The 18,697-nt window shown below is 19.5% G+C and overlaps 2 protein-coding genes across 4 annotated transcripts; one reads left to right on the forward strand and one right to left on the reverse strand.

Moving 5' to 3' along the window:
• Positions 1-83: 83 nt before the first annotated feature.
• LOC412332 (mediator of RNA polymerase II transcription subunit 23) lies at positions 84-6,547 on the forward strand. Of its 3 annotated transcripts, XM_026441601.1 has the most exons (12): positions 84-215; positions 284-353; positions 742-986; positions 1,053-1,185; positions 1,244-1,426; positions 1,494-1,778; positions 1,855-3,997; positions 4,093-4,332; positions 4,398-4,557; positions 4,619-4,906; positions 5,985-6,191; positions 6,281-6,547. In XM_026441601.1, the coding sequence occupies exons 2-12, from the start codon at positions 309-311 to the stop codon at positions 6,417-6,419; spliced, it is 4,068 nt and encodes a 1,355-aa protein (XP_026297386.1). In that variant the 5' UTR covers positions 84-215; positions 284-308; the 3' UTR covers positions 6,420-6,547. The 3 variants fall into 3 exon arrangements, with proteins under 3 accessions (XP_026297386.1, XP_026297385.1, XP_026297387.1); XM_026441600.1 differs by lacking the exon at positions 84-215 and having other exon boundaries at positions 216-353; XM_026441602.1 differs by lacking the exons at positions 84-215; positions 4,619-4,906; positions 5,985-6,191; positions 6,281-6,547 and having other exon boundaries at positions 216-353; positions 4,390-4,485.
• Positions 6,548-6,619: 72 nt separating this feature from the next.
• On the reverse strand, positions 6,620-8,772 carry LOC726823 (pyrimidodiazepine synthase). Its single transcript, XM_026441606.1, has 6 exons — positions 8,431-8,772; positions 7,887-8,044; positions 7,634-7,798; positions 7,362-7,494; positions 7,174-7,289; positions 6,620-7,090 (listed from the first exon to the last, which is right to left on the reverse strand). The coding sequence occupies exons 1-6, from the start codon at positions 8,453-8,455 to the stop codon at positions 6,968-6,970; spliced, it is 720 nt and encodes a 239-aa protein (XP_026297391.1). The 5' UTR covers positions 8,456-8,772; the 3' UTR covers positions 6,620-6,967.
• Between the last annotated feature and the right edge of the window lie 9,925 nt (positions 8,773-18,697).

Here is an 18,697-nt window from a genome sequence, read left to right on the forward strand (position 1 = left end):
TGACATCTTGCTTATATGCTATGTACTAATAATCACATTTTTTTATTATATATAATATAGGTTATGTTAAAATGTATATTTAACAAAACAGACGAGGTATGCAACAAGACCTTATCCATAGTTATGCAAATATAATCGAAAAATTAAGAATATGAATTCTGTTTAAAGATTGATTTTCATTATATATTAAATAAATATATGAATCTTACAAAAAAGTATGGAAAAAATTAACATAACTTTAATTAAACTTCATACTTTATGATTTTTTCCAATATTTTTTTAGAATATAACATTTATTAACAAAAAAAATGACTAGTGAAATTCAAATCACAAGCATCGTAAATGATATTTTAGTAAGTATATATTTTTATATTAATATTTTAATCTTCGTTTGTATTTTATTATTTATAATTATTATTTTACAATACTTAATTTTAGTTTTATCTTTTAAAAATGATTGAAATTAAGATCAAAGCTTTTATATGTAGATTTATGTATGTAATTAATACATATTAATTAATACATAATGTATATGTAATTAATACATAATAATTATTGAAATATTTATTTCTGAATGGTTAGGTTAGGTTTGTGTAAATATTAAAAAAATTATAATTATAATTTTGGTTTATTAAAATTATGGTATAGATTAATAAAAAAATAACAATTATTATTTATTTATTTTTATCATTTTGTAAAATTATTATAGAATTATTATAAAATTATTAAAAATTATTATAGAAAGTAGAAGCTATAGAAGAAGCTTTTAGTTGTGTTTTGGTACATCATCCAAATAGTGAAAATGAAAAAATAACAGCATGGCAAACAGAATTATCATCTACTATGTCAAATTTGTCCAAAGAACAACAAGAAAATGCAGTAAGACAATTTTTAACCATGGCAGCAGCAATGACTAATCATAAAAGATTACAATTATTATTGTCATTACTTGAAAATTTAGTTACATCAAATGTTCTAGCAGCAAGGTATATTTAAATTTGAAAATAAAATTTATACATAAAATTTTATATATTAAATATATATTATTTTAGACTTGTATGTGAATGTATATTAAATTGTGATAAACTTCAATATCAATTAGAAGATTTTTGGATTGAATGTTTTGTTCTTATTCGACATATTATTGGAGGAGTTGATTATAAAGGTGTCAGAGAAATAATGAAGGCAAGTATCAGCAAATTTTGTGTAAATTTGAAATTAATTACAACTCGTTATCTTAAAGGGATGCAAAGAAAAAGCACAAACAATTCCAGCAAGATTAGATGCATCTATTCAACCTCAATTAAAAGCTTTAGAGAATGTACTTGAATACATTTTTGATAGAAATGCTTGTTTATTACCAGGCTATTTTATTGTAACTGAAATTCAAAAGGCTTATCCTGATGGTAAAAATTGGCCACATTGGGTATGTTATTTTAAAAATAAAAATTATATTTTACTATGTAATAAAATTTTATATAAATTTCTTATAGAAACTAGCAAAATTACTTTCAAATTTTGTCGAAAGTTTTCGTAATACTGCACAAATGGTATCTATAGTTGGACATTCAAAAATGTTACCAGTAGTGGAACATACTGGATATGCAGATTTGATTAATCCTTGGGTACTTGATACTACAACATTAAAATTTTCATTAAAAGGAAATTTACCTTATGATGAAGATTTACTTAAACCTCAAACAGGATTGCTTAGATATGTATTAGAACAACCATATAGCAGAGATATGGTGTGTTCAATGCTTGGCTTACAAAAACAGGTATATTTTGTATTTATAATAACAGAAGAATGACAATGATAATTTAAATAATAATTTTATATTGTTTCTACTTTAGCAAAAACAACGTTGCATAGCTTTAGAAGAACAATTAGTTGAACTTGTTATTCTTGCTATGGAACGTGCAGAAAATGAAATGTTACCAGCAGAAGGAACTGATGGAACTGTTGCAAATCATTATGTATGGTTGCATCTTTCATCACAACTTATATATTTTGTACTTTTTTCGTATGCCTGTTTTCCGAGTATTGTAATGGCAATACACGATAAATTAGCAGGAAGAGATCTAAGAAAGGGAAGAGATCACTTAATGTGGGTTTTGTTGCAATTCATTTCTGGAAGTATTCAAAGAAACCCTTTATCAAATTTTTTGCCAGTATTAAAACTATACGATCTTCTTTATCCAGAAAAAGAACCTTTACCAGTTCCGGATTATACTCAAGCATTATGCACTCATCAAATGGCTATTACATGTATATGGATACATTTATTAAAAAAAGCTCAATCTGAACATTCAAACATTCATAGACCAATACCACACACTTTGAAACTTCATCATGAATTTTTGCAACATTTAGTTATGCCTAATACATCTTTATGTATGGGTTCAGATTATCGCATTGCTTTATTATGTAATGCATATTCTACAAATCAAGATTATTTTGGCAGGCCAATGGCTGCTTTAGTAGATACTATACTTGGTACTCAAAAAGGTCAACAACAACAGCCAATGCAAACATTACAAAATAATGCAGCTCTTGCAAGTGGACCAACCACACCATTATCAATGTCAATATTGGATTCATTAACTGTTCATTCAAAAATGAGTCTAATACATAGTATTGTTACTCATGTTATAAAATCAGCACAATCTAAAAGCAATATGGCATTAGCACCAGCACTAGTTGAAACTTACAGTAGATTACTTGTATACACTGAAATTGAAAGTCTGGGTATCAAAGGTTTCATCAGTCAATTACTTCCAACAGTTTTCAAATCTCATGCATGGGGAACATTGTATACATTATTAGAAATGTTTAGTTATAGAATGCATCATATACAACCGCATTACAGAGTACAACTTTTATCTCACTTACATAGTCTTGCAGCTGTGCCACAAACAAATCAAACACAACTTCATTTATGTGTGGAAAGTACTGCTCTTCGTTTAATCACTGGATTAGGATCTGCTGAAGTGCAACCTCAATTATCTCGATTTTTATCAGAACCTAAAACTCTTGTATCAGCAGAATCTGAGGAATTAAACAGAGCTTTAGTATTAACACTAGCACGCTCTATGCATGTTACAGGAACAGGATCAGATAGTCATAGTGGTACATGGTGTAAAGAATTATTAAACACAATCATGCTAAATACTCCACATTCGTGGGCTAATCACACTCTTCAATGTTTTCCTCCAGTATTAAGTGAATTCTTCCAACAAAACAGTGTACCAAAAGAAAATAAACAACAGATTAAGAAAGCAGTAGAGGAAGAATATCGAAATTGGGCTTCTATGAGTAATGAAAATGACATAATAGCACACTTTTCTGTCCCAGGTACACCACCTCTATTTTTGTGTCTTTTGTGGAAGATAATTTTTGAAACTGATCGAATTAGTCCAATTGCATATAAAATCTTAGAAAGAATTGGAGCTCGAGCTTTATCGGCTCATCTTCGAAAATTTTGTGATTATCTTGTGTTTGAATTTGCTAATAGCGTAGGTGGACAACATGTGAACAAATGTGTTGATACAGTTAATGATATGATATGGAAATATAATATAGTAACTATTGATAGATTAATTCTTTGTCTAGTGTTAAGAACTCATGAAGGTAGTGATGCTCAAGTATGTTTTTTTATAATCCAATTATTATTATTGAAGGCCATTGAATTTAGAAATAGAGCTCAAGAATTTGTAAAAGAAAATTCTCCAGAACATTGGAAACAATCAAACTGGCATGAAAAACATCTTGCGTTTCATAGAAAGTTTCCAGAAAAATTTGCTCCAGAAGGTATTATGGAACAAACTAGTGGAGGACCTAGTCAATATCAAAGTTTACCTGTTTATTTCGGAAATGTATGCTTACGATTTTTACCGGTTTTTGATATCGTTGTACATAGATACTTGGAAATTCCAGCTGTATCAAAAAGTTTAGAAACACTTCTAGAACATTTGGGATGTTTATATAAATTTCATGGTTTGTATATATTTCTTATTGAATGCGATAATGGAATAATTTTATATTAATTTTATATTTAATAAATTTGACTTATATTTTATTTTATTTTTTAGATCGACCTGTTACATATCTTTATAATACATTACATTATTATGAACGTAAATTAAGAGATAGACCACCTTTAAAACGGCGTTTAGTATCAGCTGTTTTGGGTTCTTTGAGAGAAATTAGAGCACCAGGATGGGCACTTTCAGAAGCTTATCAAATGTATATGACTCGATCTTCTGATGACGTTGTTTCGTGGATGCCTGAATTGGATTATTATATTCGTTTAGTGCGAAGAATTGTAGAAAGTAAATAATTTTTATCAATTAGTATTTTTTAAATTATAATTTTTTAAAAATAATTAGTTTTTTAGCAATGTCAGGTACAGCACATTTTCCTGCTACCGACTGGAGATTTAATGAATTTCCCAATCCTGCTGCACATGCATTATATGTTACATGTGTTGAACTTATGGCTGTTCCTGTTGCTCCAAATATAGTTGCCAACTCATTATTAGATGTAGTTGCAAAAGGGTAAGATTAAAATTTTATTTTATACTTAAGTTCTTTTTTAATTTTATATTTATATTGTTAGATATACAGTAATACCATCGGATGAAATTCATTTATGGATAAATTGTGTTGGTTTACTATTGGCTGCTTTGCCAGAATGTTATTGGTCAGCACTTCATGATCGATTAGTAGAAACTATTAGCAGTCCAGGATTAGCTAATTGGCAATATAATAATTTAACTCCATTTCAAATGTTTAATTTTAATAACACACATAATAGTTTATTGGAAAATAAATACAGTTATATGTTGGCTTTGGCACATTCTGTGTGGCACCATGCTGGTGTCGGACAAATAACTACTATGCCTCAGTAAGTCTAAATTAGAATATAGTAAATTATCAAACTTTGAATGCAATTCATTCCAAAAGTTGATTCAATATTTTAGTTATTCAAATTCAATTTCTTCATATGAAATAATGTAAATTAAACTAATTTGTTTCACATCTCTAAAATTTTCAAATATATAATATTTTAAATATCTATTTCAAAAGAATATATTGACAAAACAAAGATAATTGAATCTTTTTATTTATAATAATATATATAAAAATTATTTATATATATATAAATATTTTATAATAATCAATTAAATAATCATTTTTATCTATAATTCATTACTTAAGGATTATAATTAATATTATTTAGCACAAAATAATTTTTTTTGGACAAATTATTATATATCTATCTAGTATTATTATTTGTTTTTATTTATTTTTAAATTTTTCTTATAAAATATTTTATTATATTTTTGTTAAACAGATTTATTCCAAATTTTTGTGCAAAATTCAAAATTGGATATTTTTTTAATTTTTTATTTGAATTTTAAGTTATTAAAGTTTCCAACTTAGAAATTTCAAAATCTATTGCATATGTATATGTTTATGTATAAAATGTTAATATATTCAACAGATTTAGAGAATTGATTTTTAATAAATATAATATAAATAATTGCTATGCAAAAATGTCGATTGAAGTTTATTTATTAAATTTATAAGTAATTTAAATTATAAAAAGAGTTATAAAAGCTATGAAAAGATATAACATAAACATGATGAGACATTGATATGAGTTTTTCTCTTTCTCTCTCTATATATAGATATATATATATATATCTTTCTATCTATTTCTTTTTGCTCTATATCTATAATGGAAATTTTAATTGCTTATAACTTAATAAATAAGTTTCAATTTTTATATATTAATTTTTATATTTATTTTTGTTTTAGAAATCTCCATAGATATCTCACATATATATATATATATATATATAATGAATATAATGTAAATTATAATATAAACTATGTATATACCCACACGCACGCGCACACAAACACAAATACTATGTATTATTTTAATTAATTATAATATAAAATATTATCTTATTTAGATTTATCAAAGAAAAACTTCAACCAGTTGTAAATAGTGAAGAGCAATTAATATATGCTTGTCACTTAATTGGTCCTACTTTAGCAAGATTTAATGCCGAAAGGCCGCATTGTGTTGTAGAATTAACAGTTTGCTTATATGAAATGCTTGAGCAAGTTGACCGACTTCAAAATCATTTACAGTATATGGATCCAATTTGTGATTTATTGTATCCTTTTATCAATTTTTTTCAAATTTTCAAGTAATTATTCATTAATATATATATATATTTTTTTTTTCTTAATCTTTGCTATATAGATATCATATAAAATACATGTTTGTTGGTGACATGACAAAAAATGAAGTGGAATGTGTTATACGAAGATTAAGACCAGCATTACAAATGAGATTACGATTTATTGCGCATATAAATATAGATGAAATTCAATCTTCCTGAGATATTCTTACTAATATTAATAATATAGAGCTATATAAATAATGTGTTATAAGTATGTAAAATATTAATTATAAAAATCACCATTTAAATTTTATTTGAAAATGTATTTTTTACATATCAAGACGAAATATGTTATATATTATTTAAAGAAAAACTTAATCTTCATTTCATTTCAAGATAAAATAATGCATATAAGTTCAAAATAAAATATTTTAATAAAGTAAAAGAAATTTAAATTGCTTTATCTAAAGAGTATATTCATAATGTTTATCACAACATATTTTTCACAGCACATTTGACAAGGCAATGATATTTTAAACAGACTTATTAGTGTTATATTGTTCTAATAGAAGACATGAAGCTCAAAGTTTTATGGCTATTTATAGATAACAATTTCTATTTACAAATTAATACCATCAGATATATTTTAAGATTAATCATAATAAATTTCATTAAATGATTACTCTAATACTCCAAACTTGTAATTATATCCAAGACTTAAATTATTATGTATTAACATATGCACATAAATACATATAATGAAAGATTTAAAGTTTATCAAAATCAACATTTCCTGTTTTCAAATCTTTGATTAATTGAGCAAATTTTTCATGTGAACATTCATTTTCTTGTATAAATGGTTGTGCTTTCATTTCTTGCATCCATTTCATCTAAAATATATTCATAATTAAAAATAAATAAATTCAATTTGTATTTTAATCAATAAAATTATTTTTTATAAATATAAACTTACTAAATGAGAAAAATTTCCATCATTAAAATGGGTAGGTTCTTCATAAATTAGAGATAAAGATTTCCGTCGTTCAACCCATGGCCACATCAATATATCTAACATACCAGGTTGTGTTCCTAATATATTAAAAACAAAATCAAATATTTTCTTAAATTTGCATTATTTGTAATTAAAAATTAATAAAAAACCTCCAAAATAAACTGTTCCACGAGTTTTTAATTCTTCCTCAAATTCTACTAATAGAGATGAAATTTCAGCAATAATTTCATTGATTGGTCTGTTATCATTACCATGAATACAATTTGAAAAAATACTAATAAGCTGAAAATCACAAAAGAATGTTATTCTTATATTCAGAATAAGAAATGAAGAAAATAAATATTATAAATATTAAATAGTTTTTTGAAATCATCTATATTAAAAAATTAATATAAATATATGCATTAATTGTTTTTTTTACCTTGGAATAATGATCTAAAAGTTCTATATCACGAACTTTTGTTTCATTATGATATAAAGAAGGCTCACCATATTTTTCATCTAAATAATTTGCTATTAATACTGAATCAACAATTACTTTACCATTAACATCAACAAGTGCTGGTACTTTACCCTCTGGATGAATCTAAAAAAATTATTAGATATAATATATATTATATAAATTTAATAATATAATTTTTAAATATATAAGAAGATATATAATTAATACATACTTCTAAATACCATTTTGGTTTGTTTTTGATATTAATATTAACATTATCATGGGGAATTTTTTTATAAGAAAGTATTAATCGAATTCGATGTGTAAAAGGACAATATTTCATACCATATAAACGAACTTGTCCTTTTATTTCTGGTGGTTTTTGGGAATCTATAAATTATATCAAATAAGTATATCAAATATAATATTATCTTTTAAATAAAATAATTTTTCTTCTATATTTTCTTCTTATAATAAAAATCATTGCATTTGCAAAAAATTTTAAACTTTATACTTACTTATAATTATTTACATAAATATGTATTAATAAAATGATTTCTATTTTTATTGAAAAAGTATATGTTCAATACAATAAATAATAATAATAATACAAGATTAATTTTTAATTTTTATATAAATTTATAATAATTAAATCATGAAAAAATTATTTAAAACAAAAAAATACAATAATTCATTCTATTGAAAATCTTATTTGTTTCAATAAAGAAAAAATAAAATAAAATTTTTAACACTTATGTTATAATTAATGAACTTACCAGGTCCAAGATGTAAGTTACTCATAATAGTTAGTATTTTTTTAGTAGACTTGCGTTTAACAAGAGAATAAACAATATATTTCGAAATGTTTGAAATGATAATTGTATTTTAATTAATTAGTAAAATATCAATATATGATTATTTATATATATATATATATTAATATTTTTGTAAATGATGTGTGATTAAAATTCTAAAAAATTAATAAAAGCCGTAATTTCTCAATTTTTACATTTTCAAAATTAAGTTATGATATCATGATATCAAAATTTGTACCAATAATTACCAATAATAATTTCATAGACGAATAGTTTCTTTCTAATGTATTTCTTTTTCAAAGAAACTAGGTCAAATCTGCGCATGATCAAATGTTGATTGATCGAGTTGAACTTAGAAATAGTGTTATTTTATAATATTTAAATATTTTATTTTTTAAATAACAAAAGAAATTATAAAAAAATTATGTATAATTAAGATAATAAATCGTTCAATAAAATATTGTTTTAAAAATATTTATATCTTATTTATATCTTCTATCAAACTTGAAAATAATAGTTTTTTCAAAACTTTATTGCAAATATTTATCATCAAAAAGATTAAATTTGAAATAAGATCTGTTATATTCTATTATATTTAGTAATAGATTGATAATAAAAATATACCAAATTTTATTCATATAAATAATTACAAATTAAAAATAGAAATCGAATAGAATCTGCGCAAAGAAATTCTAATGTCAAATAAACTATACAACATAATCTAATGATAAAAATATAGCAAATTTTATTCTAATAGCGATTTAAATTTTAAATGAAGCAACTTATTTTAATATTGCTAATTTTTTCTGAAATATATTAGTAAATTATATAATTATATTATATAAAATATTAGAAACAAAAATTAAATATCAATACAAATAATATTTTATTTATTTTAATCATTTGATACAATACAATAATTTAAACAATATTATAAAATCAAATTTATTATAAATATACAGGCTGTTAATATATGTATTTAGCGATTCGATTTCTTAATCTTTAAATGAAATACTAAAGTTAAATATATAAAAATGTATTATCAATAACAATATTAAATTATTGGTAAACAAATAATTTAAATTTAGATAAAATAACTTTATTTTATTTTATTTTATTTTATTTAACACAAACTTCAATTATTTATAATTCAAATAATTTTTAAGCTTTATATTCATGAGTAACATTTACTAGTAACATACTATTCCTTACAATATCATTATGATAATATATCTGTTTTCGTTTTTTTAATTGAGAAAACAAAAAAAAATATATAATGATATCGCGCAATAAAAAATCGCTCATGTGTATCGTGCTTTAACTGACATTTTTGTAGTAACTTTTATTTATTTTGATCTAAAAATTCTAAATATTATTATTTTATACATTATTTATAATTTTCTAATCTTTTGCTTTCTTTACATAATGAAATGAAAAGATTTTTTTTTGATATCTAAAAAAAAATTTCTAATTTTGATGATTTTTTTAATAGATTTTAAATTATAGATAAATCGATATTTTGAACAACTTTTTCTAATATATATAATTACTGCTCAGTTTCAAAATATTTACAAAAAAAGATTATTACATAGAATTTCGTCTATATGTATGTGTTTGTACAACTTAATAAGTCATATGCAACTGATGTATTCATTAATTATTTATGTACATCGCAGTTGACTCGTACTTAAAATATATAATGGAAATACCATATTATTATTATATTATTATTTAGATTTATATTAAGTTCTCATAAATAGATATTAACAACAAATAATTTTGAAATATCTTGAAATTTGAGGTTAAAATATTTCAAGCTCATCATAATTCATGAAATATAAGATATATAAACGATATACGTATATAAACGAAATTTTATTTAATAATAATATTTTTTATTGTATAAATGATAAAAAGTATATAACTTCTCATAATTAATTTCTTGTTTTAATGAAATTATTTAAAAGAATCTAATGAAATAGTCAAAATCGAGAAAAACTGCTAATCTACATAATTATCAAGAATAAAAACAAAATATTTGATTTAAAATATTTATTTATTTATTTATTTTAATTTATTTATTTCCTTCTTTGATGAAAAATAGAATATTGGATTTTCTCAAAATTATTATGATAGAAAAACTTTTTATTAAGTAAAAATAAATAAAAAAAATATATTTTTATTAAATTATAAAAAATTAGATTATTTAGTGTAGTTCTAGTATAAAATCTATTTGCTATTAATATATTAATTTTTTGTCTTATATGATAAAAATATTTTCTTTTTTTTTTTTTGTATCATAATAAAAGGAAAAAGATTAGAAGAAAATATTGTTTTTCAAAAAAATTGAGGAAGCTCTTCTTGTAAGTTGATTATTAGAAAATTAAAAAAAATTTATGATGACATGCAACTTAATGTTTTGAAGCAAAAAAAAATTTTTTTAAAAACAGTTAAAAAATCAAAAATAGTCATGAATAATATAAAATTTATAACAATTTAAAATTTAAACAAAAATTTAAAAAAATATCTGAATGAATGAATGAAAAAGGTTTATTTTTTTTTTATATGAGAATTTTGATAATTATGAAGGAAATAAAAAAATAGAAATTTTAAATGTAAATACAAGCGATCAAAATGAAAAAAACTTTTAATAATTGAAAGTTTTAAAATAGTTTCATTGTTATAATAAATAGTTTAGGTTGTTATAATAATAGTTTAGCCCAAATTGAATAATTAAGAAAGAATTTATATATATATATATATATATATATATATATATATATATATATATATATATATATATATAATAAAAAATATTTATGAAAAATTAAAAACTTTGAATAAAATTAAAATGAAAATATGAAAATATAATTGAAAAATGTCAAAGATAAGTATTTTTAATAATGAAATGTATAAAATCTAAATATTGCATTATTGACAGACAATTCATTAATATTATGACTGTATATTATAAAAATAACAATAGATATAGTTCTTTTTTAAATAACTTTTTACATCTATAATTTTTATATACATAATTAAAAAAAATTAAAAACTGATATCGGTGAATATTTTGAAATATTATTTTCTGTATTAATATGAAAAGGATTTTCTTTAAATATTTTATGATACATTATATGATATATATTAATAACCCTAAGATACTGTAAATGTAAAAATAATAATATAATATAAATATAATTATTTAATTAATTAAACTATTGTCATTTTTAACTTTTGAATTTTTTAATATTTGATTTTATAAATAAAATTTTTGAAAAAATTCACAGAAATATATTGCATAACAAAATATTTAATATTTATATTCAGATTTTTTTTATAATTTCATATTTAGTGTGTCAAAAAGAGCATAAATTATAAATTACATTCTCTCATTACCTTAAGAATAGGCATACCTTATTTTTAGTTGAAACTTAATAAGAAAAATTTTGTTTGAGTTTGAATCTATCAATTATGCAAGTGTTATTTTATTTTGGTGGTACTATTTTTATTTATTCAACTATACTCTTTTAGAGTGTCTCTTAATACTTTTAAGAAAAAGACTATAACATGATATTGAAAAAAAAAAATAATAAAAAGCGATATTAAAAAAAATAATTTTAATCAGCAAAATCAAATGACATTTTTTGAATAGTATCTTTTGCAGTTTTATATATATATATATATATATATATATAGAAATAAATTAGAATATATAATATAGAAATAAATTAGAATATACAAATATATAAAATGATAGATGATATATATAAATAATATATATAAAAATATATAAAATTTATACATATGTATATATATATATATATATATATATATATATATATATATATATAAAATTAATAAAGGAAAGAATTGAATTTACATGTATACACATTTATATAGTTATATATAGTTATAAATTTTATATTTTATATATCATATTTAAATGCAATCCAAATTTCAAATGGGATGGATAAAAAAAATGATTAAAATTCATCATTTAAATTGAAACTCTAATTATTAATTATTTTATTTTATTGTATTTAAAAAAAAAAAAACAAAAAATAAAAAGAATTATGAAAAATTATTTTTATAACTTTTTAATATTTATAAAACTATTTATGAAAAACTTTGATATTTTTTATTAATTATATTAAATTTTTTGAGAAAATGATATTCATTTTAATTATTAAAATTATATTTATCATCTTTTTAAAACTAATTATAAAACTAATTGTTTGAAAAAAAAACCATTTCTTATAAATATTTTATGGCGATTTTTTATATGTCGCCAAAGTATAACATAAATGCTATATTATGAAATGCTATATCATTTATTATTCTCAGAATAGATATAAGAATAATTGCTGATACTTATGCAAAATAAAATTTTTATATCACAATTTTCATAATTTAAAAAATAGAGTTTAAGTAGTAATTTATTTTCTTCAAATATGATAATGTATTCTATATTTTGAATATTTTGTATTTTTTTAATTAGGAATCCCTCTAATATTGAACATTATTTAATGATAGATATTAATTATATTTTTGATAATTGAAATTATCAAATTTTTGTATAAGTTGTAGCAAATAAAATAAATAGATTCTTTTTCAATATATTTCATAATTAAAGAGACCTATTTTTTAGAAATGTGATATGAATCATAAATTATTATATCTATAAATTTTCATAGTCAAAAGAGATATGAGTTTTGTTATTATATCTTTTAATAAATATTCTTTTTAATCATTTTTGTATTTTTATATTTTATATATATTGATTTTCATTAAAAAAATTTTTTGATTCCTAATTTCAAATAGAATGTTATTTCCTATTATGATATAGTATAAATTTCAATTTTGTGTATCCTTATTTGCATTAATATTTAAGCTATCATCATATTTTTTATATAAATTTACGAAATCCATTATTTTTAATATTTAATCCATTAGTAGAAATAATGGAAATATAAAAAAATATCATGATAGAAATTGAAGCAGCTTTGTTAAAAAATAAACATATAGTCATCTATTAGTTTTGCTATGAACATTTATAAAAAACATTATAAAATTCACATTATCGGATGCTAAGAAAAATTTTCATTTCGAATTTATATATATTAATAATTGTATATATTATTATATAAAAACAAAAAATAAAAACAAAAAAGAAAAAATTTAGGAAATAGATTCCAAAAAATATTATTAAGACTGAAAAAAAAAGAAGAAGATTATCTGCGTTTGTTAGAAAACAATCAATATATTTGAGTATATATAAGCAACGAAGCTTGTATTCTGAATATTTCAATGACTGTAAAATAAATTATATTAAAATTATTCTGTTTTACATTTCTGTTTACATAAGAATTTTTGTTAATCCCAGGTACTTTTTGATTTTTTTTGATAAAATTATATATTTTAAGATATCTTAACTTAAAATTTAACATTTGAAGATAACTTATGATAATTTTAATTATTTTGTTTGTTTATTTTAATTTCTAATATTATTAACTTAAATAAAACAAAATAGAAAGAATAAATAAAAAAAATATTATATTTTTTCATTTGACAAAAAGCTTGACAAAACATCATTTTTTTCTAGTAAACATATTTCATAGATTTTTTTATTTGTAATTAAAATTTTGTATAAATGCTTAAACATTTATAATTTATTAATTACGAATTGCATAATTTGTTATTGAATTTTATAATTTTTTTATTTACATACTTTTAATTTACGCTTATAAATATTTTTACAATTATAATATACATATTTAGTTTTTTCACCTGCAAGAACTATTAAACTGTTAATATATTAAATATTATATTATTATATTAATTGTTATAACTATTAAATATTATAATAAATATTATAAAAACTATTAAATACACTTTAGTTGTCAAATCAATTAAGTAATTCTATATATAGAGTTTCTATGGTAAGTATACGATAATATACCATTTAGTGATATATGTTTTAATTATCTTGTGTTTCGTATTCGTTTCTTTTTCCTTTATGAGTTTCCTAATAATGCACTTCGATCGCGTGAAACAAATTAAATATCACACGATCTGCGGGAAGATTTGCGTCTTCCATTTTATGGATAAGATCTCTGTAATTCTAAAATAGATAATACATATTTTTATGAGTTTTTTGATTTCTGAATATTTCTTCTTTCATCATTATTTATTTTTTATTAAAAACTTATTAACAAAAAAATTTTGTATAATAATCAATAATAGATAAAATATTATGGTATACAAAATAATCGAGCATAATGAGCGAAATGAAAATTTTAATCAGTTATTTGTGTATTATTATTATCAATATTATCTCTGTTAATTATTTTTGTTAACTTAAAAAAGTCTGATATTTTGCGAATTCTTTGGATTTGTATAATACAAAAATATAATATAAAACAATTCTTGAGTCGAAATTACAACAATAATCGAAACTATAATGGTAACAATATTACTTCTATATTTATTGCTATATTCATCTATTTTTGCAATATTTTAATAATTTAATAAATATTTTTAATTGTTCAAAAATAAATGAAATATAATAAAGCATACAAAGATAATCGATACAAAGTGGATACAAGATAAGTGTAGGTGTTACAAATCGGAATAGAAGAAAGAATTTAGAGACAAAAATCAAATGTTATTATATATAATTTATCTATTTTATTTTATTTATTTATTTAAAAATTTTGAATTAAGTATTTCACAAAAAGAATATTGCATGATAACTTATGCATCATTAAAAATTTTAATTTTTTAAATATTATCGGTTTTTTATTTTTATTATATATATTAAAAGTGATTAAAAAAGCTTTTATCAAATAAAAGCCGGATAAATCCATGAAAGCATCATGCATCAATTTGATGCATGGATACTACTTTAAATCCAGATCTGGATAATACTTTATTTTTCTGAAAGTGATTAGAATTCGATAATGTACCGATTTTTTTATTATGTGCATGTCATAATAAATTTGATTTATGAAATTCAAAAATAAAATAGTAAAACAAATCAATTGAAATTACAATGAATAAAGTTATAGATAAGTGTAAAATATATGTCACAATGTAATATTTGTTTCTTAAATGTAAGAAATTTTGGTAGAAATTTTTTGATTGAAATCATATATTTATACTTAATTTTTTTGCTATTAGATATATATACACTTGTGATTTTATAAATAAACAATAATAAAAAATGAATAATTAAAAAAAATAAATAAAAAATTTATTTTTTAATATCATTTAAATTATTAATTAAGTAAAAATAAAAAATCTAGTGAAAAATTTTTTAGATAAAAAAAATGTAATGTGATTATAAAATATACATATATATAAAATACAATTATTGATTATAAATATATTGTAAAATAATAATAATTTAATAATATTATTTTATAAATTTCTTTAAATTAATTTTAATAAATCTGTTTCTAATATATTTTAATAATTTATTTTAATTTATAATTTATTTTATTTATTTTTTACAATTATTTGCTTATTGAAATTTATTATAATTTTATTATAATTTATAATTTGTTTTTTTATACATATTTATACTAAAAATTGTTTTATTCATATTTTTATTTATTTTTTTTTTTACGTTTGTTATTTTCTGTATTACAGATTTTAAAAAAATATGTTTATATATGTTATATGTTTATATATTTTTAAAAATATATAAATATATAAATATATAAAAATATATATATTTATAAAGTTAGAATTCTTAAATTGTATATTAAATTCTCAAAATAATTAAACACGAATATATTTTGTATTATTACATTTCGTATATTTTATAAAATTAAGTTAAAAATTATTTATTGATATATATTCCCCAATATAATATCCAAAGTAATAATATAGAGAGCGATAAAAATATGATATTTTAAAGCTTTGTTTGAAAAAATTTAATGTCAATATCAGAAAAATTTCACAAAAAAAATATTAATTAATGATTTTGAAATTAATAATGCCTTATTAATATCAATAATAATAATAATTAGTGTAATTATCTCAATAGTATAATATCAAAAAGAATAGTGAACTCTATTAAATAAATCAAGTATATTTAAAAATTAAAAATAAAAATGGAAAATATTAAATAATACATAATTCCGGAAATATCAATAAATATCAATAAACATCATACTGAAATTTGATATAGTGTAAATACATATCTAATATATAATATACATAATGATTTATATTTAAGAGTTAAAAAACAATAAAATTGTAAATAATTTTAAATAAATAATTTTATTTTTCAATAATTTTGAAATTATTTTTTTTAAAGACTTGTAATCATCTTAATAATTAAAAATATAAAAAAAATTATATTATAGATTAAAATTTTTAATAAATAATATATATATATATAATTTTTTAATAATATATATATATATAATTTTTTTTATTTTAAAAATATTTATAAAAAACTTCTTATTATTTAGAAAATAAATATCTATGTATATCATAATATATAATATATATGTATATATATATATATATATATATATATAACTGCTATTGTATTTGATACATAATATACTGTGATAATATACTGTGATTATATAAATATAGATGAAATTCAATATAGTAGTATATAGTATATAATTGCACATATTTTTAAAACTAATGCCAATCGACATTTATATGATATATAGATGATTACAAGTCTTTAAAAAAAAAGTTTATTATTTATTTTAACAGATTTTATATTGATGACCTTGATTTTGAAATATATTATCAAGGTTATTATTTTAAACAATTTTTTTCTTATGTATATAACAGGCGGATGCAAATTTTTTTAATTTTTGAGATATTTGTAAAAATATGTTTATCATTATACATATTCAATGCTAAGCATTTTTTAAGATCTTTTCTTAAATTAAAAATGAATATTTATAATATTTATGTATTATGAATATATGTTCATGTATATTCATAATTATGTATATGTATCTTAATATATATATATATATAAAATAATATATATCATAATATATATCATAATATACATATATACATTATGATATTATGATATATATATATATATATATATATATATATATTATAATATATCATAATATATCATAATATATGAAATAAAAGCGGAATTACATCTCTCTTTGCATCTCCATTCTATATAAAGAATCTAGTCTTAGAATAAGTCTTGGAAAAATTTGAAATAATTAAAAGTCATTTTTAAATTAGAACTTTAATTGGATTTTTATAAAGTATAGGATTCCATTTTTTTTCACATTTTTACATTATTACATATATTCAAAATACATGTACATATAAACAATAACAATGACAATGACAATGAGTGACAACAACAATAACAATAATACCATATACAAATAATATTATGTATAGATGTTCAAAATATATAAATATTGTGTAAGAAATTATATATATCAATTTTTTTTTAATATTTTATTCATTCATATTATTTTTTCATTTATATTTTCATTTATAAGATAGAAAATTATCATTTTAAAAAAACATTCCATCGTAAAAAACAAAATCGATTCATTTATTTTTTTATTTATTTTTATTTATTAATTATTATATTATTGTTATTATAATAATGAATAAATTATTATAAAAAATCAATAGATTAATTTTTGTTTTATATATTGTTTTATATTATTGTTTTATATATTATATCATATATTATATCATATGATATATTATATCAATTATTATTTATTATTTTTAAGTTATTTATAAGTTTAAATATTTTTGGTTTTGAAGAACGCCATCAATTTATATATTTCATAATGATAAATTTAAACTCATATTTATGACTAAGTTGCTAAGAAAAAAAATTGAATTAAACAGATTTAAATTGTTAGAAGTTTTCACAATATTTATTTTTTATATAATTTTATTAAAATTAACATTTTCTATTTTATTTGTTTTATTTAGTTTTAAATATCATACTTTGAAATCGAAAATTTCACGAAGAAAAGTAGCGAAAATAATAAAAATTTCGCAGTGCAAAAAAAGAATCGAAGTAAAATAAAACGTTACAAAAAATTGATTTCAGATTGATTAATTTTGAAATAAAAATTAATTGAATTTAAAGTTTTTAAAACAAAGTTTTTAAAAATTTAAAAAAAAATTAAAAAAAAAATATTAATGCTCATATTAATATATTAATTCCTTTATGAAGAATTTATTTTGTTCT

The sequence above is a fragment of the Apis mellifera genome, linkage group LG7, assembly GCF_003254395.2.
Source record: "Apis mellifera strain DH4 linkage group LG7, Amel_HAv3.1, whole genome shotgun sequence".
NCBI lineage: Eukaryota > Metazoa > Arthropoda > Insecta > Hymenoptera > Apidae > Apis > Apis mellifera.

Excerpts from the sequence above, each read along its gene's own strand:
- LOC726823 (XM_026441606.1), bottom strand. The coding sequence starts at position 8,455 with ATGAGTAACTTACATCTTGGACCTG. Across the intron at positions 8,045-8,430 it reads TAACTTACATCTTGGACCTG|ATTCCCAAAAACCACCAGAA; the intron begins GTAAGTTCATTA and ends TATAATTTATAG. Across the intron at positions 7,091-7,173 it reads ATGGAAATTTTTCTCATTTA|ATGAAATGGATGCAAGAAAT; the intron begins GTAAGTTTATAT and ends AATATATTTTAG.
- LOC412332 (XM_026441601.1), top strand. The coding sequence starts at position 309 with ATGACTAGTGAAATTCAAATCACAAGCATCGTAAATGATATTTTA. Across the intron at positions 1,186-1,243 it reads GTGTCAGAGAAATAATGAAG|GGATGCAAAGAAAAAGCACA; the intron begins GCAAGTATCAGC and ends GTTATCTTAAAG. Across the intron at positions 1,427-1,493 it reads GTAAAAATTGGCCACATTGG|AAACTAGCAAAATTACTTTC; the intron begins GTATGTTATTTT and ends AATTTCTTATAG.